This window comes from Miscanthus floridulus, chromosome 2, assembly GCF_019320115.1.
Source record: "Miscanthus floridulus cultivar M001 chromosome 2, ASM1932011v1, whole genome shotgun sequence".
In the NCBI taxonomy this organism is placed as follows: Eukaryota; Viridiplantae; Streptophyta; class Magnoliopsida; order Poales; family Poaceae; genus Miscanthus; species Miscanthus floridulus.
This window is the reverse complement of record NC_089581.1, coordinates 22,064,083-22,090,225: the sequence shown is the minus strand read 5'-3', so window position 1 is coordinate 22,090,225 and position 26,143 is coordinate 22,064,083. Positions and strand designations below refer to the sequence as shown.

General features: G+C 44.7%; 2 protein-coding genes across 3 annotated transcripts; one reads left to right on the top strand and one right to left on the bottom strand.

The window, feature by feature from the left end:
* Positions 1-18,577: 18,577 nt before the first annotated feature.
* Positions 18,578-23,002, top strand: LOC136538176 (uncharacterized). Of its 2 annotated transcripts, none has more exons than XM_066530156.1 (7): positions 18,578-18,797; positions 19,328-19,565; positions 20,324-20,409; positions 21,141-21,287; positions 21,826-21,949; positions 22,089-22,378; positions 22,548-23,002. In XM_066530156.1, the coding sequence occupies exons 2-7, from the start codon at positions 19,361-19,363 to the stop codon at positions 22,638-22,640; spliced, it is 945 nt and encodes a 314-aa protein (XP_066386253.1). In that variant the 5' UTR covers positions 18,578-18,797; positions 19,328-19,360; the 3' UTR covers positions 22,641-23,002. The 2 variants fall into 2 exon arrangements, with proteins under 2 accessions (XP_066386253.1, XP_066386252.1); XM_066530155.1 differs by having other exon boundaries at positions 18,580-18,797; positions 19,319-19,565; positions 22,548-23,000.
* Positions 23,003-23,169: 167 nt separating this feature from the next.
* On the bottom strand, positions 23,170-23,476 carry LOC136538177 (uncharacterized). Its single transcript, XM_066530157.1, has one exon. The coding sequence runs from the start codon at positions 23,437-23,439 to the stop codon at positions 23,170-23,172; it is 270 nt and encodes an 89-aa protein (XP_066386254.1). The 5' UTR covers positions 23,440-23,476.
* Positions 23,477-26,143: the final 2,667 nt, after the last annotated feature.

Here is a 26,143-nt window from a genome sequence, read left to right as displayed (position 1 = left end):
CTTTTGATTTCCACCCATTTGATTGCCTTTTGGCTTTTTGGAAGGAAAAAATAGCTCCCAAAAAGTCTAACCACGCACCTAGCCGTAGACCCAATCTCTCAACCCAATGTCAGCAATGAACTCTCCCGTAAGATCTTTTTTCTATTATCTATAAAACTTAGACCTTAACTAGATGAAAAATATTTTATGGTCTAAAAAGACATGGTCTTGTAAAAATGATTTTGTTTTAAAAGCCATGTGTGTGCGATAGCTCGATCGTGGGATGTCACGTTTTGTACAATGTTGTGTTGTTGTATGCCCAAGAGCATGTAATAGAGTTGCTGATAGATTAACTTGCTATGGGTGTACTTTGAATCAAGGTTCATGTATATACATGAGTCATGCTCCAGACATTGTATTGTATTGGCTTTGGTTTCTGGCGATCAGCCTGGAACTAGGGATTAATGGAAGTTTCCTTCCCTTTCAAAAAATAAAAAGAAAAAGGTTCATGGGTTCTACTTTTTTTATTAAAAAAGACCTCACGGGTTTGAGTCCATCAACCCATCCTGATTAACAAGCGCTTCGATGAGGCCGGGCCTTGGGCTAATTCCGTCCCATATGGGCGTTCAATGGCACGACAAGCAAGCAGTCATGTCCGAGCTGATTTTTACTTGTAGTTGCAGTGCCCAGTGGGTGACCCTATCTCTAACCTGTAACACCCCAGGTGTTTGACTTCCACATTTGCACTTGCATTTCATGAACATGAGCATCATTCATTCATTCATAAGCTTATATCACATGAAACATGATTTCGAAACATTGCAACATGTTGCATATTTCATGTGTGTTGTTTCTTGTATGAAATGAAAAGTGTGCAACACTTAAGTGCAACTCACTTTAGTGAAATATGGTTAGTTAGTACTATGCAACAAGATCATGAAACATGTGAAACATGACTATGAAACAATTGTAACATTTCATGTGTTTTTCATTGTTTTAGTACATACAATGCTTGATTCTTGTGTGACCAAGGTATGGTGTGGCTAATAATTCTTTTAAACAACTTAGTGACACCTAGAATGTCATTTGGAACATTGTTCATATTGATCATGTTGCCTAAATAGGATTTCAAAAAGTGGTTTGACTTGTTTTGACCCCTAAACCATTTTGTTTGACTATTTAAAAAGTGTAGCTTAGAGTGTTTGCATGTCTAAGCTACCTAAAGCAAAGTTGTAGCAAATTTTATAAGGAACAAACTTTGTTTAGAAGCCAAGTCATGAAAATGTGCACAACATGTTCAAAAAGGACCCACAAGTCAGTTTTGAGATCTATTTTGTAACACTGAAAATTTTCTAAGTCACAAAGCATGTTTCAGTTCCATGTACTAATGTTTAGCGCAGTGTATCTCCCAAACAAAGCCAAACCAGCTCGAGCTCCAATTGTAAAAGTTGTAGTTCACATGTAGATGTTCAACTTTGTCAATTATACCTTGAGCAATATCACCATGGATTAGGAGTTAATCACTATCAAACTTCGCCTGTCAGTCGGTTCCTTTGGAAACTGAATCGAGTTTCAGACACGCTACAGTGCCGACCGGGTTCAGAAAACTACCGCTGCGTGGGGGGACACTCGTCGCCGGTCGCCTGACGCGTAGGCCACACGCTGCGGCCATCCTAGCGCTGCTGGCCATGACTTGAACTCGCGCCCGCCTGCCTGACGTGCTCGCCATTTCATTTTTCCATTTCCTCCGCTCGCCTGAAGCTCCGTAGCAACAGCCGCAGCAACTCCGACGAGCTCGTGCTTGCTCGCCGCCGCAAAAACGCGAACTACATCTTCACCATAGCTCCACCGAGTCCTCCTCCACCTCTTTGCCTAGCCGATTGGGTCTTGGTAAGGGCGCATTGGCCGTTTCCACCACCGCCCGCCATGATGGGGTCTCGCCGGAGTTGGAGCTCTACGCGGCCAACTACCACCGAGGCTTTTCCTGTCCTCTTTTCTTTGCTTGGGTAGCACAGTAGTGACCTCCTGAAGCTCGTACCGAGCTCGGTTGAGGCAGCCATGGCTCGCCGTCGTCGGCGCCTCGCACCGGAGCTTTGCCGTGCTGCCATCACCGGCGACGAGCCACCTTCGCTAGGTCTTAGGTCTCACCGATAGCACCAATAGAATCACCTCATCATGGAGATCATGCCGGTGTCCTCGGTATCATCGGAGGAGTCGCCGTTGATGAGCTCCACCGCTGCCACGCCGTCGCATGTGCCTCCCCTGTTTTCGTCTCACTGACAAGCGGGTTCGGCTGACACGCGGGCCCCACGCGTCAGTGACTATTTGTTCAAAAGGATAGTTCAAATTTCTAGTTTTGAATATTGTTTTGTAAATTTTGTAACTCCAAATGTGTAGATCCAAATGGTGTGATTCAAATTTTGTTAGACTCACAGTGAGGTCTAGTATTTAAGAAAAATATGATATGAGCATATGATGTAGAAATTTTGGATGAATTAAATAGGAACTTGAAATGTGTTTTCAAATGCATGCAAAGTTGTTTGAATTATATCTTGAGTTTTTGTGATCCAAAAACTATGAAATTTTGTGGGTAAGCTAGTCTTGCTTAGCAGAAGCTCTAGTTAAAATTTGAGAGTCATTGCATGTAGGGTTTTTGAGTTATAGATTTTCCTTTTATCATTGTTTGATACTTGAGTGAATTTTTATAAATTATCTAGGAATCCTATGACCATGAAACTTTGTGAGTAGTATCCTAGTACCTTAAGGATGCTAGGAAAAATATGAAATCTGTTCCTTGACACTTTTCACTAAGGTTTCCTAATTATGCCATTTTAAGCCATTATGACTTAACATTTTTGTGTAGGCTGTTTTACTTGCTCAAATGGTGTGAAATTTTTATGGTAGTCTACTTAGAGCATGTAGTATCTACTATAATTTTTGTAGATTTAATGGTGTAGCATAACATTTTTATGGTAGACTACAACGAACATGTGCATTCCCCGAGCATCCCTGACATTCGTTCATGTGCATCCATGATATTTATCTTGCGCATTCATGCAATAGGTGTGCCGAAGGGAGTGACATTGCTGGAGTTCGAGGGAGCCAACCAGGAGGAGGAGCCTGAGGTGCAGGAAGCCAACGAAGCAGCCGCCGCGGAGGAGTTGCCCGAGTGCCCTGACCACCAGCCTTCCTCTTTCCTGAAAGGCAAGCCCCGGAGCATATTAAGCCTCCCATGTTTTCACAAATACATTGAGTATCTTTTATTTGTTGATGATGCATTAAGTATAGGAATTGGTTGAAACCAATTATTGTATTATATATCCACCATTGTCCAGATATCACACTAGAATCCTATTTAAGTTCAGGAATGGGTTAAATGCTTAGCCATGCTTAGTGCGGTAGAAGTCAGGTGATTTCCTGTCACCTACGAGCTTTAGGATGAGGTGGATCACAGTTGGCTATATTTGCTATCGTGGAAAAGAACCATGTGAATAATGAATTAAGACTGGGCGGAGTCTTGTGTAGGTTTGAACATAGTGACTCCGTCTGCGTCGTTTAAGGACCGATAAGCTATACGTCCTCATGTCATGTTGAACGTAGCCTAACACTTAGCTAGCCGGATAAGTCATTCCGACTGTGAAGCCGAGTAGCTCAACTCAGGCTGGGATCCATGGGGGTTGGATGCATTTTGGAGGTAGTAAGGATGTGCGAAGAACCATTGGCATAAGTCCAAGGGGAGTCAGGTGCTTAAAATCCTGCACTTCCTGACAGAGTGGTTCTCTGAAAATGCAGGGCAGCCTGGACCCACGTCTTTTCTTTTATTTTTCTCCTGAGTTGTACCAAAGGTGACTTGTTTGCGACCCTGACGGGGGAAGCAGGGTTTGTGTTAGGAATAACCCTCCAGCTGGATAGGAATCGGTTCAAATCACCGTCTCTCCCGGATAGTGAGAACTTGACTGAGCAGCGGCAATGTAGATTCAATTAATTTAACGATATGGTTAAATGGATGATGATGATAAGGTTGCCACAATAAATACCTACTATAGTTATTAATGTTTGCACCCTAATAAAAATGATTGCTTAGTACAGGTGCTAATATAGATGACAGGTTAATGGCTAAAAGTCACTGCTAGTCAGGTTAAGAGTTGATCTTATTACTTATGCTTTTCCGCAAAAAGAAAGTGTCAGCCAGATCCACTACATTAAGTTATGCATAATCCTTGGTGTCAATTGTTTTGGTTTTCGATGGGTAAGTCTAACTGAGTACATTCTCGTACTCAGGGTTTATTCCCTCTTGTTGCAGATGACCTTCTATATCAGGGATTCTGTAAGTATTGTCTCCACCCGGCGGGTGATGAAGACTAGATCATGGGCATGATCTCCATTTCTCTTATCTGAATGCTTTTGCGGGATTGTGATCAGTGAACAAGTATTTGTATTTGAACTCGGGTGTGTAAGTTAAACTATTTGCTTCCGCATGTTTTACAAGACTTATTTTGTAATAACGATGACTCTGTGATGATGTAATCTATTTGCGAACGTCTGCAAAATGTTGTAACGTACGATATGTTATGTTGAATTACTGTGATCTTGGTTGTATGCAAGTTGGTTTGAAATCCTTCGAGATTTCAGTTGACTACCGGGTTTATATGGGCTCAAGTTCAAGAATTTGATTGTTTTGGCGATTGTTTTTGTACTTGTGCTCTTATAAATTGGTCGGTTCTGTGACAGCTGGTATCAGAGCTAGATTCAACATTAAACATGTCTTACGGCTATTTAAAAACAAAAGCTTTTGTTGTGAAAACAGTTTGCTAACTCATAGTTATATATAAGTGTTCAAAAATCAAAAAAATTATGGTGTATTGGTGATCACATCCCTTATAGCCCACTTAAGGACTTCTAGGTGGCTTATATATAATTACTAACTTGGGGGAATTGATTGTTTCTATTTCGTCGTCTATGCGGTGTGATATTGCATGGATGTCGTTCGCTTAAATGGTAATGTATGGATCAATTGCCTCTATGCTAAGGTAAGTGTGAGTTGCGAGAGCATGACCGTCCAACCGTCGGTCTAGGAGAGAGCTAGTTATGGTTACTGGAGTATTTACATGTTGCATACATGTATATATGAAGGTACTTAATTGTGGGTACATTTGTCGGGTAGTTGGATACCGAAGTATATATATCTGGGGATGTATATATGGAGAGTATCTTAGTTACTCCTTGTGTTATTAGCATTATATCTTGTTGGGTTGGGCTACAATGAAGTTTTCTGCAGGTACGCTAACAACGCACCGTGTAGATCGACTAGTTACCGCTAATTGAGAGAACATATATATGCCACCGTATATTCCGCTAAAGCTAAAAATTTCTTAGGTTTGTGAGGACGTATGGAATGAGCATGCATCATATTCACTCATGTCATTCATATTGCATTACTCCCTCCCTTATAATTGCTTATCCCAAGTGTAAAGTGCAATCTCTCAGCAAAATAATCCTCTCACGTGAATTGCATCCCTTTTTGATACAGATGGCCACGCCCGTGTTTCCTACTGGTAGCAACATCTTTTTGGACCAGTTCGGTACTCCCACCTTGCTCTAGAGGGTGCTCAGCTCAGTTGGGTACCCAGAGGCACCTAGCTACATGTGCAGGTAGGCGATACCATTGGGAGATGTACCATGGTACATCGTGACCTTTATCGTGCCGCAAAACCCCACAAGACCATTGTGGCATGGGTGGAGCATTGAGACTGATGGACGAAGCCCATGGGAAGCCACTCAGGTTGCTGCCCTTGATGTGCTGATGGATAGAGCACAGAGCTTCGGGGATGAGTTAGTGGGTGGACCAGCTTCATCCATTCCCCGAGTGTCTCTTACTGAGGCTGAGTGGACTCAGGACGTTGGCCAGGCCTTGGTTCGAGGCCGTGGCGAACGTGTGCAGAGCGACAATGCTGGAATGAGTGCTATGATGGCAGTCTTGAAGCTTTGTCGAGTCAGGCAAAACACCCTTTCTAGTGCGCTAGATGAAGCTGGCAAGGCAATGGCAGCCCAGCACAAGTTTCGATTGCGTGCCCACAAGTATCGCCGTAGGGCAGATGCATGTGGGAGAGCTTAGCAAGAAGTTGAGGAGATTCGCGGTATTGCAAATTACCGCCTACAACAGTGGGGTCAAACCGCACGTGAGAGAGACGAGCTTCATAACTAGCTAATGAACCTCACTATAGAGAGAGATGAGGCTGCACAAGAGTTGGACCGTGTGACCCGTCATAGAGATGCAGCTTTAGAGTTAGCAGAAGAAAGACATCGGGGTTGGATGTTGGCTAACCACAACGCCTTTCAGAGGGAGCAAGCACTACAAGAACAGCTTGAAGAGCTTCAGGTTGAGCACCATCAACTGCACAACCATCTGTTTCCTATTCCTCGCCCCATACCAAGGTATCCAAATGTGGGTGGACCTCAAGTGATTGAGGCCGATGATGAAGAAGAGGACGTACAGATGGATGACAATGCAGCTGAGCCTGCAGATGAAGAAGAAGAGGAAGACCCCGAAGAAGTCCAAGGTGTCTTCGATATGGACAGCGATCACTTCGACGAGTAGTTCATTAGCAAGCCTCACTAGTTTTAGCTTTTGCAGTCATTGATGTAATGAACTTAAGTACGAAGACTGATGTTGGATGTACCTTTTTAAATTCAAACTCGACATGTAATGTACTTTAATTCGCTCCCTTTGGGATGCGTATCATAATGGTTAAATTTAAAACTTGTCATATTGGAATGCACTGCGTATGGCGCTAGTAATCTACTTGATGATGTGGTGATTGGAGAATGAATTATTGTCTCTGTTTATTGTATGAAGTTTTCATTCTCATCAGTAAATTTAGTTTGGCACAATTACATTGTTCCTCTCCAATGTGCTAACATCATCAACAATTACTGGTTGTGCATTGTGCAGATGCCTCGTACTCGTTCCACTGGTGTGGGTGATGATGATGATCTTCCACCGCCACCACCACCCACACCAATAGAATTAATAGCAATGCTTGCGGAAGGACAGCGCACTATGGCCGAGGCTCTCCGTACGATTGCGAATCAGGATGGCCGTGGTCCACGCCAAGGACCGGAACCAAATCAATACAGTGATTTCAAGGATTTCCTTGACACGAAACCCCCGATCTTCAAGGAGGCTGAGGAGCCCCTACAAGCTGATGAGTGGTTGAATACTCTTGAGCAGAAGTTCCGTCTGCTTCGCTTGACTGAGGTGCTGAAGACTGAGTACGCATCTCACCAACTGCATGGGCCAGCTAGCATTTGGTGGAGTCATCATCGGTCCACTATGCCCGCTAATGCCCAAATCACTTGGGATCAGTTCAAGACTGCTTTCAGGGGAAATTACATTCCTCCTGGTCTCATGGTGATCAAGCATACAGAGTTCATGAAGCTGACCCAGGCAAACAAGAGCTTGAATGAATACCTGCAGGCTTTCAACAACCTTGCAAGGTATGCTACCGAATTTGTGGACACCGATGCCAAGAAGATTGCTAGCTTCAAGCGGGGACTTAGCCCCAAATTGATGAAGACTATGGGAAATTGCAAGTGTGCTCTTTTTAATGAATTTGTGAGTGATGCCTTATCGCAAGAGAACAACAATGTTGTATATGCTGCTTCAAAAAGTCATAAGAGGGCCTATGAGGCAGGCACCTCACAATCCAAGGCTCCCGTCGCACCGAGGGCTCTATTCCGTCCTCCAGCATCAGCCGCTAAGTTTTGCCCACCACTAAAGAAGAATCCCGCCAAGACTAGATTGGTGTTTACCGTTGCTCTTCCCAAGGGCACTACCAGTTAGGGCAGTTCCAGTGTGACGCCAAGCAACATGCCGTGCTGGAATTGCAACAAGACTGGTCACTAAGCAAGGAAGTGTCCTTACCCTAAGAAGAACAACTACCAAGGTGGCCGTCAAGGGCAGGTGAACCACACTAATATTACTGAGATTCCTTCAGGAGAGGTAGTGACTGCTGGTAAGTTTCTAATTGATCAACACCCCATAGTTGTACTATTTGATTCGGGTGCTTTGCATTCCTTTATTAGTCCAGCATTTGCATCCAAGTTTATGCAGAAAACATATACTGTTGAGGGTGAGGGTTATTGTATTAGGGCTGCTAGTGGTACTATCCCAACCAAGCTGGTAGTTGGGGACGTGTAATTTGAGATAGAGGAGCGAAGTTATCGGGTTGATCTGGTAGTTTTACCGGGGATAGGTATCGATGTGATATTGGGAATGAACTGGATGAGCCGTCATGGAGTGCTTATTGATACAATGACTAGGGTAGTCATGCTCAGAGATCCTGGTAATCAGGAGTGTTTTCTAGTACAGTTACCCCGAGACATCAATCTTTCTTGCATGACCAATGCAGTGCAAGCAAAGTCTCTGGCAGATATCCCTATCGTGTGTGACTTTCCGGATGTTTTTCCCAATGATTTGCCTGGATTGCCCCCGGATTGAGAAGTGGAGTTCAAGATAGAGTTGCTTCCTGGTACAGCGCCCATCTCTAGAAGGCCATATAGAATGCCTCCCAATGAACTAGCAGAACTTAAGACCCAGTTGAATGAACTTCTAAAGAAAGGCCTTATCCGTCCTAGTTCATCTTCGTGGGGGTGCCCAGCTATCTTTGTGAAGAAGAAGGATCAATCCCTACGCATGTGTGTAGATTATAGACCCTTGAATGCAGTTACAATCAAGAATAAGTATCCTCTGCCATGCATAGATATCTTATTTGATTAGTTATCTAAAGCAAAAGTCTTTTCCAAGATTGATTTGAGATCTGGGTATCATCAAATCAAAATTCGGCCAGAGGATATCCCAAAAACTACATTCTCTACAAGATATGGTCTGTATGAGTACCTTATTATGTCTTTTGGATTAACCAATGCCCCCACACATTTTATATATCTGATGAATTCGGTGTTTATGCCCGAGTTGGACAAATTTGTGGTGGTATTTATAGATGATATCCTGGTCTATTCTGATAATAAAGAAGATCATGTTGAACATTTGCGGGTGGTTCTCACTAGATTGTGGGAACACCAGCTATATGCGAAGTTCAGCAAATGTGAATTTTGGCTTCGTGAGGTACCTTTTCTTAGACACGTGTTGTCCGATGGTGGAATTATGGTTGATCCCACCAAGGTGCAAGAAGTGTTGAACTGGAAGGCTCCAATCTCGGTGCACGAGGTTTGGAGTTTTCTGGGGTTGGCTGGCTATTATCATCGCTTCATCTTGGATTTCTCTAAAATAGCCAAGCCTATGACTCGATTGCTGCAAAAAGACATGAAGTTTGTCTGGACTCCTGAATGTGATGTGGCTTTCCACACCCTATGAACTCTTCTAACTTCGGCTCTGGTTTTGGCACAACCGGATATCGAGAAACCTTTTGATGTGTTTTGTGATGCATTAGGTATTGGGTTAGGAGGTGTTCTTATGCAAGAGGGTAGAGTCATTGCTTATACCTCTCGCCAACTTTGGAAGCATGAAGTGAATTATCCAACGCATGACTTGGAACTCGTTGTTGTTGTTCATGCTTTGAAGGCCTAGAGACATTATTTACTCGGCAATGTGTGCAACATCTACACTGATCATAAAAGTCTCAAATACATCTTCACTCAACTAGAGTTGAATATGCGTTAGAGAAGATGGCTCGATTTGATCAAGGATTATAACCTCCAAGTGCACTATCACCCTGGCAAGGCAAACGTCGTAGCGGATGCCTTAAGCAAGAAGTCTCATTGCCACTCATTGATTGAGAGTGATGTTCATTTGTCAAAGCTCCTTCATCCTGCAGTCCTTCACAACATCACTGTCAGTTGTACTCTACAGAGTCAAATTATCGAGCTACAGAAGACAGATGCAGGTGTGTTCCACATCAAGTGCATGAAAGAGCAAGAAACTAAACATTTTCAAGTGGATGAGGATGGTGTGTTATGGTTCAAGGATAGGTTGGTGGTTCCGAAGGATAGAGAGCTTAGAAATCAAATCATATCTGAAGCCCATTCCTCTAAATTATCTATTCATCCTGGTAGTAGCAAAATGTATCATGATTTGAAGCCTCGCTTTTGGTGGACCAAAATGAAGAAAGAGATAGCCACTTATGTGGCTAGGTGTGACACTTGTTGTCGGGTTAAGGCTATGCACATGAAAGCTGGATTACTTTAGCCACTCTCTATTCTAGGTTGGAAATGGGAGGAGATAAGTATGGATTTTATTGTTGGACTCTATGGGGGTATGGCCCCCAAGACATGGGCCGCACCATCGGAGGTGGCCCGGCCCACAAGATCAAGGCATGCACGGCGCTGCTCGGCGTGCACCGCAAGACATTATATAGTACCAAATAGGATATTTTACTTGTAACCCTACCCCTCCAGAGTATATAAGGAGAGGCAGGGGTTCTCTACTCGATATCATATATTCAATACAATACACCAAAGACACAGGACGTAGGGTATTACGTCGATCAGACGGCCTGAACCTGTCTAAATCGCTATCTCTGTGCCTTGTGTCACCATCTGGTTCCTAATTACGCGCATCCCCACCGACAAATCTACCATCACGGGATACCCCTCGGTGGACTACCGAGCATATTCTGTCGACAGACTCCCTACTACTCAGAGGAATTTTAACTCCATTTGGGTGATTGTGGACCGACTGACCAAGTCTGCACACTTCATTCCTGTCCGCATAGATTTTCGTCCAACCGACTATGTGGAGTTGTACTTTATTCAGATAGTCCGACTTCATGGGATCCCTCGTACTATTGTCTCGGATAGAGGACCATAGTTCATTGCTCGCTCTTGGGAGCACTTACATGGATTATTAGGAACTAAGCTAGTAAGAAGTTCTGCCTATCATCCGCAAACCAATGGGCAAACTGAATGAGTGAATCAGATCTTAGAAGATATGTTGAGAGCATGTGTCATCTCGGCTAAGGGCTCATGGGAAAAATGGTTGCCTCTAGCTGAATTCTCGTACAATAACAGTTATCAAGAGAGTATCAAGATGGCACCGTTTGAAGCTTTGTATGGCCAGAAGTGTAGAACCCCGTTGAACTGGGTAGAAGCCGGTGAAAGGAGATATTATGGAATTGATTTTGTTCAAGAAGCCGAAGAACAAGTCTGTACTATCCAAACCCACATGGCCGTAGCTCAAGCTAGGCAGAAAAGTTATGCTGATCGACGTAGAAAACCTATTGAGTTTGAAGTTGGAGACTTTGTTTATCTAAAAGTCTCACCTATGAAGAGTGTCCAATGCTTTGGTGTGAAGCGAAAGCTTGCGCCGAGATATGTTGGTCGCTTTGAAATCATTGGACAAAGTGGTAAGGTGGCGTACAAGATTCAATTACCTCCTAAGATGAGTGCTATCTTCAATGTCTTTCATGTATCCCAATTGAAGAAATGTCTTCGCGTCCCTGAAGAGAGAGTTCTATTGGGAGATATCGAGTTAAAATTAGATTTGACCTTTGAAGAAAAGCCAGACCGAGTGATTGACACTTGTGAGCGAGTGACTCAGAGTCGGGTGGTCAAGTTTTACAAAGTCATGTGGAGTGATCAGGGTAGTGAACGCGATGCAACGTGGGAAAGGGAAGATTATTTGAGGGATGGTTATAAGGAATTCTATCAACAATGGTACGCTTTTTAAATCTCGAGATGAGATTTTTATAAGGGGGAGGGCTGTAACACCCCAGGTGTTTGGCTTCCACATTTACACTTGCATTTCATGAACATGAGCATCATTCATTCATTCATAAGCTTATATCACATGAAACATGATTTTGAAACATTGCAACATGTTGCATATTTCATGTGTGTTGTTTCTTGTATGAAATGAAAAGTGTGCAACACTTAAGTGCAACATGTGCAACTCACTTTAGTGAAATATGGTTAGTTAGTACTATGCAACAAGATCATGAAACATGTGAAACATGACTATGAAACAATTGTAACATTTCATGTGTTTTTCATTGTTTCAGTACATACAATGCTTGATTCTTGTGTGACCAAGGTATGGTGTGGCTAATAATTCTTTTAAACAACTTAGTGACACCTAGAATGTCATTTGGAACATTGTTCATATTGATCATGTTGCCAAAATAGGATTTCAAAAAGTGGTTTGACTTGTTTTGACCACTAAACCATTTTGTTTGACTGTTTAAAAAGTGTAGCTTCGATTGTTTGCATGTCTGAGCTACCTAAAGCAAAGTTGTAGCAAATTTTATAAGGAACAAACTTTGTTCAGAAGCCAAGTCATGAAAATGTGCACAACATGTTCAAAAAGGACCCACAAGTCAGTTTTGAGATCTATTTTGTAACTCTGAAAATTTTCCAAGTCACAAAGCATGTTTCAGTTCCATGTACTGATGTTTAGCGCAGTGTATCTCCCAAATAAAGCCAAACTAGCTCGAGCTCCAATTGTAAAAGTTGTAGTTCACATGTAGATGTTCAACTTTGTCAATTATACCTTGAGCTATATCATCACGGATTAGGAGTTAATCACTATCAAACTTCGCCTGTCAGTCGATTCCTTTGGAAACTGAATCGAGTTTCAGACACGCTATAGTGCCGACCGGGTTCAGAAAACTACCGCCGCGTGGGGGGACACTCGTCGCCGGTCGCTTGATGCGCAGGCCACGCGCCACGGCCATCCTGGCGCTGCTGGCCACGACTTGAACTCGCGCCTGCCTGCCTGACGTGCTCGCCATTTCATTTTTCCATTTCCTCCGCTCGCCCGAAGCTTCGCAGCAACAGCCGTAGCAACTCCAACGAGCTCGTGCTTGCTCGCCACCGCAAAAATGCAAACTACATCTTCACCATAGCTCCACCGTGTCCTCCTCTACCTCCTCCACCTCTTTGCCAAGCCGATTGGGTCTTGGTAAGGGCGCATTGGCCGTTTCCACCACCGCCCGCCATGACGGGGTCTCGCCGGAGTTGGAGCTCTACGCGGCCAACTACCACCGAGGCTTTCCCGTCCTCTTTTCTTTGCTTGGGTAGCACAGTAGTGACCTCCTGAAGCTCGTACCAAGCTTGGTTGAGGCAGCCATGGCTCGCTGTCGCTGGAGCTTTGTCGTGCCGCCATCACCAGCGACGAGCCACCTCCGCCAGGTCTTAGGTCTCACCGGTAGCACCAATAGAATCACCTCATCATGGAGATCACGCCAGTGTCCTTGGTATCACCGGAGGAGTCACCGTCAGCGAGCTCCACCGCTGTCGCGCCGTCGCGTGCGCCTCCCCTGTTTTCGTCTCACTGATAAGCGGGTCCAGCTGACACGTGGGCCCCACGCGTCAGTGACTATTTGTTCAAAAGGATAGTTCAAATTTCTAGTTTTGAATGCTGTTTTATAAATTTTGTAACTCCAAATGTGTAGATCCAAATGGTGTGATTCAAATTTTGTTAGACTCACAGTGAGGTCTAGTATTTAAGAAAAATATGATATGAGCATATGATGTAGAAATTTTGGATGAATTAAATAGGAACTTGAAATGTGTTTTCAAATGCATGCAAAGTTGTTTGAATTATATCTTGAGTTTCTGTGATCAAAAAACTATGAAATTTTGTGGGTAAGCTAGTCTTGCTTAGCAGAAGCTCTGGTTAAAATTTGAGAGTCATTGTATGTAGGGTTTTTGAGTTATAGATTTTCCTTTTATCATTGTTTGATACTTGAGTGAATTTTTATAAATTATCTAGGAATCCTATGACCATGAAACTTTGTGAGTAGTATCCTAGTACCTTAAGGATGCTAGGAAAAATATGAAATCTATTCCTTGACACTTTTCACTAAGGTTTCCTAATTATGCCATTTTAAGCCATTATGACTTAACATTTTTGTGTAGGCTGTTTTACTTGCTCAAATGGTGTGAAATTTTTATGGTAGTCTACTTAGAGCATGTAGTATCTACTATAATTTTTGTAGATTTAATGGTGTAGCTTTCCTATATGTTTACCATTCTCCCTAATTAATTAAATAAATTAAGAAAGGTATTAAAAGAAATGTTTTGGTGATGAACACCCTACTTTCTGGTGTTTTTGTGATATGTGTAATAAGTGAGTAGAGTTAGTTTTATCCAATTATGTGTTTACATCATAAGTTAATAATTATTTCGTTTGCATTATGTCCCTCTAGACAGATCTGGGGACTTTAGAAAGTTCCCCATGATATTTTGGGTTGCTGTGAATGTGGTGAATATAAAAGTTATAGATAATTTATGTATCTAGCTCCTATAAAAATTTGATGGCATTTAGCCTAGTAGTTTAGGAACTACAGCTGTTTAAAGTTAGGTTACAGTTTTGCTTACTCTCTGTCTTGTGAGGATAGAGTTCTGTTGACTAAAGAATTCAACCTGGTAAAGGTTGGAATCATGCTTAGAGGTCTAAAATGAATTGTAGACAATTTCATAATCTTTCCAAATTGTCTTGTTGCATGTCATTTGGATTTATAAAACTCCAGTTATGGCTAGTTTACTGTACCGCTACATAGTCTTCATTTTGCTGAAATACAAATGCTTGAGTGTATGATTGTTGCAATGTTTCCGTTGATTGTTTAGGGGTTAGCCTAACTTGAGAATATGCTTAGGTGCAGGTGCTAGGTCATTAACTGAAGATGAGCAATTATACATTAGGTTGTATAAACTTGGTAAGTAAAGTGATTTGAATAGGGCTTAAGTTGGAATATGCAGACTACAGCGAACATGTGCATTCCCCGAGCATCCCTGACATTCGTTCATATGCATCCATGATATTTATCTTGCGCATTCATGCAATAGGTGTGCCAGAAGGAGTGACATTGCTGGAGTTCGAGGGAGCCAACCAGGAGGAGGAGCCCGAGGTGCAGGAAGCCGACGAAGCAACCACCGCAGAGGAGTTGCCCGAGTGCCCTGACCACCAGCCTTCCTCTTTCCTGAAAGGCAAGCCCCGGAGCATATTAAGCCTCCCATGTTTTCACAAATACATTGCGTATCTTTTATTCGTTGATGATGCATTAAGTATAGGAATTGGTTGGAACCAATTATTGCATTATATATCCATCCTTGTCCAGATATCGCACTGGAATCCTATTTAAGTTCAGGAACGGGTTAAATGCTTAGCCATGCTTAGTGCGGTAGAAGTCAGGTGATTTCCTGTCACCTGCGAGCTTTAGGATGAGGTGGATCACGGTTGGCTATATTTGCTATCGTGGAAAAGAACCATGTGAATAATGAATTAAGACCGGGGAGTCTTGTGTAGGTTTGAACATAGTGACTCCGTCTGCGTCGTTTAAGGACCGATACGCTGTACATCCTCATGTCATGTTGAACGCAGCCTAACACTTAGCTGGCCGAATAAGTCATTTCGACCGCGAAGCCGAGTAGCTCAACTCAGGCCGGGATCCATGGGGGTTGGATGCATTTTGGAAGTAGTAAGGATGTGCGGAGAATCATTGGCATAAGTCCAAGGGGAGTCATGTGCTTAAAATCCTGCACTTCCTGGCAGAGTGGTTCTTTAAAAATGCAGGGCAGCCCGGACCCGCGTCTTTTCTTTTATTTTTCTCCTGAGTTGTACCAAAGGTGACTTGTTTGCGACCCTAACGGGGGAAGCAGGGTTTGTGTTACGAATAACCCTCCAGCTAGAAAGGAATCGATTCGAATCGCTGTCTCTTCCGGATAGTGAGAACTTGACTGAGCAGCGGCAACGTAGATTCAATTAATTTAACGATATGGTTAAATGGATGATGATGATAAGGTTGCCACAATGAATACCTGCTATGGTTATTAATGTTTGCACCCTAATAAAAATGATTGCTTAGTACAGGTGCTAATATAGATGATAGGTTAATGGCTAAAAGTCACTGCTAGTCAGGTTAAGAGTTGATCTTATTACTTATGCTCTTCCACAAAAAGAAAGTGTCAGCCAGATCCACTACATTAACCTTGGTGTCAATTGTTTTGGTTTTCGACGGGTAAGTCTAGCTGAGTACATTCTCGTACTCAGGGTTTATTCCCTCTTGTTGCAGATGACCTTCTATATCAGGGATTCTGTAAGTATTGTCTCCACCCGATGGATGATGAAGACTAGATCATGGGCATGATCTCCATTTCTCTTATCTGAATGCTTTTGCGGGATCATGATCAGTGAACCAGTATTTGTATTTGAACTCGGGTGTGTAAGTTAAACTATTTGCTTCCGCATGTTTTACAAGACTTGTTTTGTAATAATGATGACTCTGTGATGATGTAATCTATTTGCGAATGTCTGTGAAATGTTGTAACGTACGATATGTTATGTTGAATACTGTGATCTTGGTTGTATGCAAGTTAGTTTGAAATCCTTCGAGATTTCAGTTGACTACCGGGTTTATATGGGCTCACGTTCGAGAATTTGATCATTTCGGCGATTATTTTTGTACTTGTGCTCTTATAAATTGGTTGGTTCTGTGACATAACCCGTGCGCATGCCTCCTCCTAGCAAACGGCGCTAGCGTCGCCTCCCTCGCCATCGGCCAGCGATGGTAGCTGCTTTTTGGAGTCCGTAGCCCACCTCCCCCTCCTCTTCCTCGTAGGTCTTCGCATTCCAACGGATGTGACATCTTCCTCGCGAATCCACGGTATCTCCTATGGGATGGTAGGTCTGGTTGGGCTCATCGTTGTCTAGGCCTAACAGATATTGCGGGACAGAGGGAAGTCCTAAATTTACGCAATAGTTTTCTTTCTAACGAATGGGAGAGCCTCGAATCCTCCTAAATTTAAGAAAATTGGAAATTTGCCCTCAAGGCAGGTGGGCTTCGCCCAAATGCCATCAAGTTTGTGGGCTTTACAGAAATGCCCTTACGAAACAAGTCCAACACGTTATAATACAATTTTAAGATTTAAGTCAATTTTTAATATTTTTCATCCAAAATTTTAACCTAAACTGACCATTTTACCCCTGAGCTCATTGACCCCTGCCTTCTCGTTCTCTCGCTCCCATCGCCTCCCCTTCCTCTCTCCCTCTCTCTCTCTCCCGAGGTGGCGCAGCGTGGGCGGCCCCCTCCCCTCTCCCTCTCCCTCTGTCTTGATTTACCACCGGGCCGTGGCACGGCCGGCGTATGGCAGGGCAAAGCCATGGTCTTGCAAGCCCGTCGTCTTCATCTTCCCCCCTCTCCCTTTGTCCTGCTGTGGTCGCTCATGGTGCCTGTGCCCGGTGCCGGTGGGTCTTGGCGGTGCCGCGGTTGGCACAGAGCAGTCTCAGGTGCTCCCGTTTCCTCTTGTTTTGGGATTTTGCTTTTGCCTCTCTGATTCGTCCCTTCGATGACTTTGATTCATGTTCTAGGGTTTGGCCTAGAATGCTTGTTGTTCCAATGTTTGCCTTCTCCATGTTTATCTGTGAAAGGACGGCACCAACTGGCAATGACACTACCAATTCGTGTTCTAGGGATTATTTTTGTAGCTTTTTTCTCAGTTTTTTCCTCCCCCGTTCTTGCTTCGATTCTTCATTTTGAGACCGGTTTGGTTCGTTCTTTTTTGCTCAGATTCATGCTATGACATGAGTTGATACTACCCCTTAAGTGAATTTGATTGAATCGAGTCGAGCACGAAGAAATTGAACGAATTTTGTTTTTCCAGAGTTTTTCGTGATCTAATTTTCTCGGAGTTTGGGTTTAAATTGGGCGATGATCTCTTAGAGTATGCTCACCAACTCTCTTGTGATAGCCTGTGAAAAGTTTGGTTGCGATTTGTTTTGATTTGGTCTAGTTTTTCGTCGATTTTGTGGCCATTGGTTTCCTGTTCTAGATTTTTCGGAGTTTGGGTTAATCCCAAGAGATGATTTGTTGGGGATGAGTTTGTAGGTAGTTGAATTTCTCGCAAAATTTGGGAGTGAATCATAGAGTTTTGAGTCAGATTTCGTCGATTTTGTTGTCGCCCTTTTTCTGTTCTTGAAGGCTCGGTCTCCTGTTTTTCTGCTTGCACACAGGGTCGGACAACAGGGCCAGTGTAGTGCGCCACTCGTCCTTGGCTAGCAGGCCCGATCACTCATGTGCAGTAGGCAAGCAGCACCTGTTGTTCTTCGTTTTTTTCCTGCTTGTTCTTCGTGGGAGGCCGAGCAACACGAGCCGCGTGCTCCCAGCACTAGAGCAGCGCTCGGTCTTGGTGGGCACTCGCCCAAGCGCCCAGGTCCAGCAACCGACCGCTCTCCCAGATGCTCTGCTCAGCGATGAGTAGCTCCACCGTTCAAGCCCCTCTCTGTCTCCCACCGTCTCTCTCTGTGTCCGGCGGCGAGCAGCACCACCGCCCGCACTTCTCTCTCTGCTCGATTCTATTCGATTGTATTTGCTCGCTTTCCCCAGTCGCGGACAGGGGTAAAACGGTCACGCCTTGGCAAAAAGATGGAGTCAGAAATTTATAAAGCTGAAAAAAACACGAAATAACAAAATAGTATGAAACACATTTTTATAAGGGCATTCTGACGAAACCCACAAACTTAAGGGCATTCTAGCAAAGCCCACTCCCATAAGTGTAAAATTCCCATTTACTCCCTAAATTTATGCAATAATTTTTTTTCTGACTGCTCCTGGCGCCGTTCCCCTCGGGAATTTCGACCGCTTTCTCGATCGCCACCTACACGTCTGGTATTATTACTTCCGCCCGCTCGCCCCGCTTCCTTGCCCTCGCTGCTCCCCCACGAAAAATTCTCGAATCCCCCGAACCCTAGGGCGGCAGAGGAGTCGTGCTTCGGTGACGGGCTTGATTTCGTTCGCTCCCTCCCGCTGCTGATTCGTCGCCCTGTTCGCTTGTTTCTCATAGCCGGAACGCGGTTACTCTCGGTAAGTTTCGTCGTCTTCTGTGTTGCGTTTATTTTTGTTCGTCGGAGATCGGTGGCATTTTAGTGGCGGAACCTTGGGCTTCTCGCGCAAATCGTTTTCAGTAGGGCGCAAGTGCTCTTTGAGATCGAAGTTTAATTGCAGTTGTTGATAATTTCTTATTCTCCCTCCCTTTTTGAGGAGAGATTGGGGTGGGGGGGGGGGGGGGGGGGGGTGCATTCGGACCATTTCCTTCGTCTATGGTATGGACTCCATGGCTTCCTTGTTTTTTCATTGTAATTTTGGCTAAAACTTGACCGTTTCTCATGGAAAATTTTGGCCGGTCAGTAGTACTCCGACCAAGTCTTGTACAAGTGCAATTCTCCATGCACCTAATCTCTTAGTCAGTTTCAACTTGGTTGGACCTATAACTTCAGCGCCTTGGCTTTCAAATTTTCTTGCTCCATATGGCTTCTTTGCTGTGCCCCTGCTGAAACTGTACTTAATTCACATTTTATATTTCTTGACTGTTGTGGTGATTGAAGTTGTTGCAGTGAAAACTAGAAGAAGAAAAGAACGGCCTCGGAATGGTTAGGAACCAGGAACTGGAAGAGGTGGTCCCAAATGACTTGGACCCTCTTCTTGGGAGGGAGAACAGGGAGTCTCAGTCATCGGTGGAGCTGTCACCGCCACAGCCAGCAACTGTGAGCCCGCCGGAGATTGGGGATGAAGAGACCGACGGCTCTTCTGCTGCGTGCTGCCGCATTTGCCTTGAGGCTGAGTCTGAGATAGGTAATGGTCCCAATGAGCTACCTCAGTGCATTTTCGTTATGCCTGTTAGTTCACTTTATTTCAATTCAGGAATGCTTTTGTCTGGTGTTAATCTTCTGTGCGGTTGTAGCAAGATGAAAAAGAAGAATACTCATGATATTTTGCTTACCTTGTCTATTGGTCTAACAAAATTCTCTGCACTGCATTTATTGTGTGACTAATAGAATATGATATGGCTTGGTCACAGGATACATCCAACAAAATAGGAACAGGAATGATATCTGATCTGAAGTTCTGCACCCAGATACCACAAGCATTAAGCCTTAACTAGGAGAATAAGCAAGATGCACAACTGACTAGGTTGCATAAGTTTTTTTTGCATTCCCTATGCTATTAGATAGAAATCAAAACCTGTCTTCTTAGGCTATCAGCATTTTCCTTGACGTAACTGATTTAATGACTACCCTGGATAATATCTGCAATGCTGTTGTGACATCTGAGTCCTGTCAGCCACTTACAAGGAATAAATATTAGTTTGCTCTTGTTGAACAACAACCAATTTGTAATTCAGCCTTGGTGTGTGAATAAAATGAAATGAATTGCCTGTGTATCAGGATTCAGGATGTGTATTGGGCTAACATTTTGTTTTGGGTAATTGTACCTGTAGAAATGCTTAGGATACAATATATTTGTTGGGTGAGTTTTATTTCCCTATCCAACCAACCAATGATGTAACTGTAAACCTTGTGATTCCATTGATTCTTTTAATGTTTTTGCAGGTGATGAGCTAATATCACCTTGCATGTGCAAGGGAACTCAGCAGTTCGTTCATCGTTCTTGTCTTGATCACTGGCGGTCTGTTAAGGTACACCCAGTGCTTTCCTAACATCTTCCATGCCAATTTCCTTCAAGGACATGCTGTGTGCTTTTCGATTGTATTGTCAACAATAAATATCTTTAGTTTGGTAATTGTACATGAAGACTTTAGTGTGGGATAGAGGGAACATATTACATAGAAACCTGCACAAAGCAGTGGTGGGCTAGTTGAAGTTTTATATGGAGAGTAATGCAGCTATCATTGATCAGGTCATGTTGTATTGTAGAATGAGCAGGAAATAGCAATGCTGCATAGATTTTAGGTTTTGTTTTCCTCTGGTGGTAGTAGATGATTGTGCTCCTGCAATGCACAAGAACCCAAGCCTTTTTCTTCATTAACCATTTTTTTTCTTTCAAATGGCAGATTCTGACATTGCAAAGATGTCATCACAATCAGAATTTTGGTGTGTACTGCTCTTCAAGCTATCTTTTTTTTCAGCTTGATCTGGAGGTTAAACTGTAGAATGCAGAGTCTTGGCTGCCATTTCTGTGCCACGTAAAGTCTAGCTGCACTAAACCTTCTATTAAAGTTATGCTTGCACTTGTGCTCCTTATTGGCCTTCAGTGATTCTCTTCGCACTGATTTCCTAGTTAGATGTTATGGGTATTCAAGTACAGTATCTTAACTGCTATCTTCATTAAGTTGTCTTCTATTTATGTGGAATCAATGGAGAATAAAGTTATGTACTAGTTCTGATTTTGATATTTCATGCTTTTTAGGAAGGATTTGCATTTGCACACTGCACAACTTGCAAAGCTCAGTTTCATCTTCAAGTCGAGACCTGGGAGGATAACTCATGGCGTAAAATGAAGTTCAGGATCTTTGTTGCAAGGGATGTTCTCCTCGTCTTTCTTGCTGTACAGCTTGTAAGTCTTTAACATTTCAAAGCACTTAAGTTACGCATGTGCTTCTTTCACAAAATGAATCTGATAGCTTTACTTTTGAGACGCTCACGTTATGATTCATCCTATGCAACTCATATCATGTTACTACATTTGAAACGTTGTTCTATGCCTTAAGTATAATCTATTTCATTCTTTCTACTTGTTCAGTAAAATAATTAGAAGTAGTGAAATCGAATCTGTTTGCTGTTTCACTCAACTCCTGGGTATAAATTGTGATTCATCCTATTGCAACCTATATCATGTTACTACATTTGAATTGCTATTAATTCCATAAATATAATTCATCTCATCATGTCTACTTGTTCAGTTTAATAATGAAGTCATGAATCGAATTTGTTTGCTGCTTCACTCGACTCTTGGGTATAAGTTATATGGTGAATATTTGTAAAAGAGATACATAGTTGTAGAAACATGATGCAATGCCATAGGACAATGTGTTTTGCTATCAAAATTTTAGCAAGTGAAAATTACTTAATCACATTGTTTTTCATTGTTGCAGACTATTGCTATTATCGGTGCGATTGCATACTTTCTAGACAGGGATGGAAGTTTCCGGAACAGTTTCAGCGATGGTTGGGACCGCTTCTTGTCAAAGCACCCCATACCATTCTACTATTGCATAGGTAGGCAAATTGTCTGTTTTCCTATCCATTGTCATGAATCATGATGCATCCGTATTATAGTTGATGTGTGCATTTTGGTTATTTACAGAGGAACTTATTATGCCTCTGATAGAAAACTGACTGTATGTTTGAAATGCAGGTGTTGTGGTTTTCTTTATGCTCCTTGGATTTTTCGGGCTGATAGTACACTGCTCATCCTTCAACGACAACCAGGATCCATGCCTGGCTGGGTGCCGGAACTGCTGCTATGGTTGGGGCATCCTGGACTGCCTGCCTGCTTCCTTGGAGGCATGCTTTGCCCTGGTTTTGGTTTTCATCGTTGTATTTGCTATCCTTGGCATCGCCTACGGCTTCCTCGCTGCAACCATGGCGGTCCAGAGGATCTGGCAGAGGCATTATCACATCCTGACCAAAAGGGAGTTGACAAAGGCAAGCAACTTCCCTCTATTATAGATCAGTATTCTTAATATCAAGGGCAAGCAATGTGCATATTCAATTGATCCATTCAAATTATAAGCGTTCGAGTACGTCAGTGATGTGAGGATCTTAATTTTTTTTCTTTTTCAAGGTAGCTGAACCTTGCACTTATGTTATGCAGGAATACGTGGTGGAAGACCTTCACGGCAACTACACGGCGCCGAAGCTTGATCCGGAGCACGAGGAACGGCTGAAGATGCTGAAGCTCCTCTAGAGAGACAGAGAGAGAAAGAGGTGCACGCCTTCCTGTATCCATGGCAAGGGCGTCAACATGGGTGAATCCTCTCTGCGTCCCAGATCACAGAATGATCAACACATAACAGTGTACAAAAAGATGAAATCCTGCTTGGACCTGTATGAAATCCCTATAGGTTCTCATGAGTTTCACCTTCTCGGTAACCTTCGTCGAAGAGTTCTAGTGCCGGTGGCTTTCGTTTTTCTTTTCTCCGAAAGTGTACGCATGTTCATCTTTTTCTCTTTCCTTCTTTTTTTTTTATAAAACGATTGAAAGTTTGTTGTCTGAATTGATCCTGCTACTTAGTATTTCGTTACCTTTTTAGCGTCCGAAGCAAGAACTGTATCAGTGCGCAGGTTGTGTAACAACTGTGTGGTAATATCCATTCTGAAATATTATTCCGTTGCTTGCAGTTGTTACATGATTAATCACAGTTTACACGACACATTATACTTTCACTTGTTGACTCGCTAGTAAACTGAGCACGAGAAGCACATCACGGCTAGCATCAGCCGGTGCCGGTGACGCCGAGATCCTGCTTCCCGTCCTCCGTGCCGGCGCCGAACACCGGGCCGCCCTTGCCCGCGGCATCCTCGACCGTGTCCTCCAGGTTCCTGACAGGCAGCCCGCGCTCGTCCAAGCCAGATCGGAGCTCCGTCCGCCGAGTCTGCCGTCTCTCCTGGCCCTGGGCAACGCCGCCACCCGTGGTCGCAGGCGCCGACGTGTAGGTGGTCGCCGTGAAGGCGCCCTTCGGCTGAGCTCCTTGCGCGCCTGACATGATTGCGCTCCGATGCTCCCGGCGTGGCGGCGTCCGTCGTCCGGTCGATACGGTGCTCGCCGGTGGGTACCTTGCTTTAATAACGTGGCCTGTGGTAACGTGTCGTGCCATCTGTACTGAGCTGCGGCCACGTGGAACCGAGTTCCTCCAGAACTTGAACACGTGTGTGCCATGCATAGCTTGATCGTGTATGCAATGCACCCAAATGGCTCACGGCTTCTGTTTTCGATAGTCGGCTCCGTCCGGATGGATCCGCACACGAAACGACTGAGCGCGTCTACCGACTCCTTGTCCTATCCCGTGATTTCCCGCGCCCACTCGTTCGCTCCGCTCCTCCACATCCACTCAGCCGCGCCGCACGTCGTTCTCCTGGCCGCCCCCGGGACGGACGCCACGCCCCGCGTGCCAGGTCGCTGCTGCCTCTTCCTCCCTCCCTTCTCGACATCCATGCAACCCCCACTGACAACGGCGGCGGCTCCGACGAGGTAGGTCCGTTATTCTTTGGATCCGAGACCTCCTCCTCCTCCTCTGGATCCGAGAGACGCGGCGGTGGCTTGGGTTCTGGCAAGCTCTAGGGTTCTATTCCCCTCCTTCCTCCGGCGAGCTCGAAGGTGATGAGCCAGGGGCTGTTTTGTACTCTTTTTTTTTTTTTGCTGTTTCTCTCGCGTTGCAATGTGTTTTTTTATGTTGCAACAAATGATTTTTGAATGTTGCAATGGGATTTTTTTTTGTCGTTGCAAAAAATGTTTTTGCGATGTTGTAGTACTACTGTTTAAGATGTTGCAGTACATAATTTTTCGATGTTGTAGCACATATTTTTTCGATGTTGCAGTACATATTTTTTCGATGTTGCAGTACCTGTTTTACGATGTTGCTTTACATGTGTTTTCGATGTTGCAGTACATGTTTCTCGATATTGCAGCACTTTTTCCGATGTTGCAGTACATATTTTTTCGTTGTTACCGTGCATGCTTTTCAATGTTGCACTACATATTTTGCGGTGTTGCAGTATTTATATCCCGATGTCGCACTGCATAGTTTTTCTATATGTTTGCAATGTTGTACTTGAAGTGTTGCGCGGTGGGAGAACGGGGTGCGTTGGGAACGAGGGACAAGGGTACGGTGGGGAGTGGAGGACAGGGACGGGTACCGTTCTGTTCCGTTCTATACGCGGGGGGAGGGGGGGTTCGTTCTATTTCGCGCGCGCGGGGGGGGGGGGGGCTTTGGGAAGGAACCGACTTTCAAACGCACTCCGCGCGCCGGACATTCGAGCACTAGAATCACCGTTATAAAAAAACAGGAAAGAAGGAAAAAGAATTCACGGTTCGAGCCCATCCACCCGTTATGATTTGCAAGTGCTTCGTCAAGGCCGCCCTTGGACGAATTGCGGCCCATATGGACCCAAGCCCCATTTGGTAGCGCTCCCGGACCGGCTCCAGGAGCTCCGAAAGTCCCGTGATTTACGCGGAGAGGGAGTGAAGATGACAGATGGAGCCGAAAAAACTAGCTTCCCTCGGCTCCTGCTTAGATGCGCGGGCCCTGGGCAAGTTTGCCCCTCAGCGTGCGCGGGGAAGACGGGGCATTGTCGCCGGTGCAGCCACCGGCCATCGAGAAGGATCCGCCAGGCCGGGCTGCGCGGGCACAGTTGTCCGGGGGCATGCAGCTGTCTGGAGGCACGCTGGCATGCGCTCGCTTTGGTGTTAGAGCGACGCGAGGTTGAGGCGTGGAGCACGACCGCGCGGCGAGGAGGAAAGGGGCCCCGACAGAGACCAGCCGAGCCGCGGCGCACTTCCTGGCGGCGCCGATTGAGATTGAGAAGGAGAGTGCGGGCGCATGATGAGGAGATAAGGTTGAAGGAGATGCAGTCATGCGGATGCGGTGGGACTGCGTATGGCTACGACGGTGTGGGGGACTAGATAACGTTGGAAAAGAAAAGAAAAGAAAATAGAAAAAGAAAAAAGAAAAAAAAAGAGGGGTATTATGGACATTTCGTCATTTTAGACTAGCAAACGAAGCCGTTTTACCAAACGGTCTAAAAAAACTGATTCAGCTCCGCAACTGAATCTGCAAGTAAAGCCATAACCCTTTTGGTTGAACCGGAGGTGTACCAAATGGGCCCGAAAGGAGTCACGACGGATTCACCATTTTAGCAGCAGGCCTGGTAGAGGGCGGCGCAGGGACACGGTGACGAGCGGCACATACGAGCTGCGGACGGTCATGTACGAGCACTCGAGCAGTGGATGAGGAATGGGAAGGAAGGTATAGAGAAAGTACTCGTTTCGTATGAGCCCTCGATTTTTTATCTGACGGCCAAAAAATTCGAGTGCTGGGACCTACTGCAGCACCTTCTAGAACCTATGGCACCTACAGTACTACGGAACCAGCGATACCCCTGGCCCCCTGGTCGTCAGAAGTTAGAACACACGGTGGTCGATGCGTCGACGCCAGGAAAAAACCACTAGGGACGCGGGCTTGGCAGCAGGTGTGGCCCTCGCGATGTCTCAAACTCTCGATCTCCAGGGCCGGCCCCCGGTTGGATGGACGACCGGCTCGTAGCCGAGCCGCAGCATGGCCATCACTTCCTGCGCATCTTTTCGTTCCCGAGTCTTCGCAGGGTCCTCCGTCCGACGGGTGAGTGAGGAGTGGTCACGGACAGGAGGCGCGCCAGTGCCGCCCCCTCGGCGGCGTGAAAGGGCTCCGAAAC

Bases quoted from the DNA above. Each gene is read 5' to 3' on its own strand.
- LOC136538176 (XM_066530156.1), top strand. From the start codon at position 19,361: ATGGTTAGGAACCAGGAACTGGAAGAGGTGGTCCCAAATGACTTGGAC. The intron at 21,288-21,825 runs GTAAGTCTTTAA...TCATTGTTGCAG, and splicing joins TCTTTCTTGCTGTACAGCTT to ACTATTGCTATTATCGGTGC. The intron at 22,379-22,547 runs GCAAGCAACTTC...TATGTTATGCAG, and splicing joins CCAAAAGGGAGTTGACAAAG to GAATACGTGGTGGAAGACCT.
- LOC136538177 (XM_066530157.1), bottom strand. From the start codon at position 23,439: ATGTCAGGCGCGCAAGGAGCTCAGCCGAAGGGCGCCTTCACGGCGACC.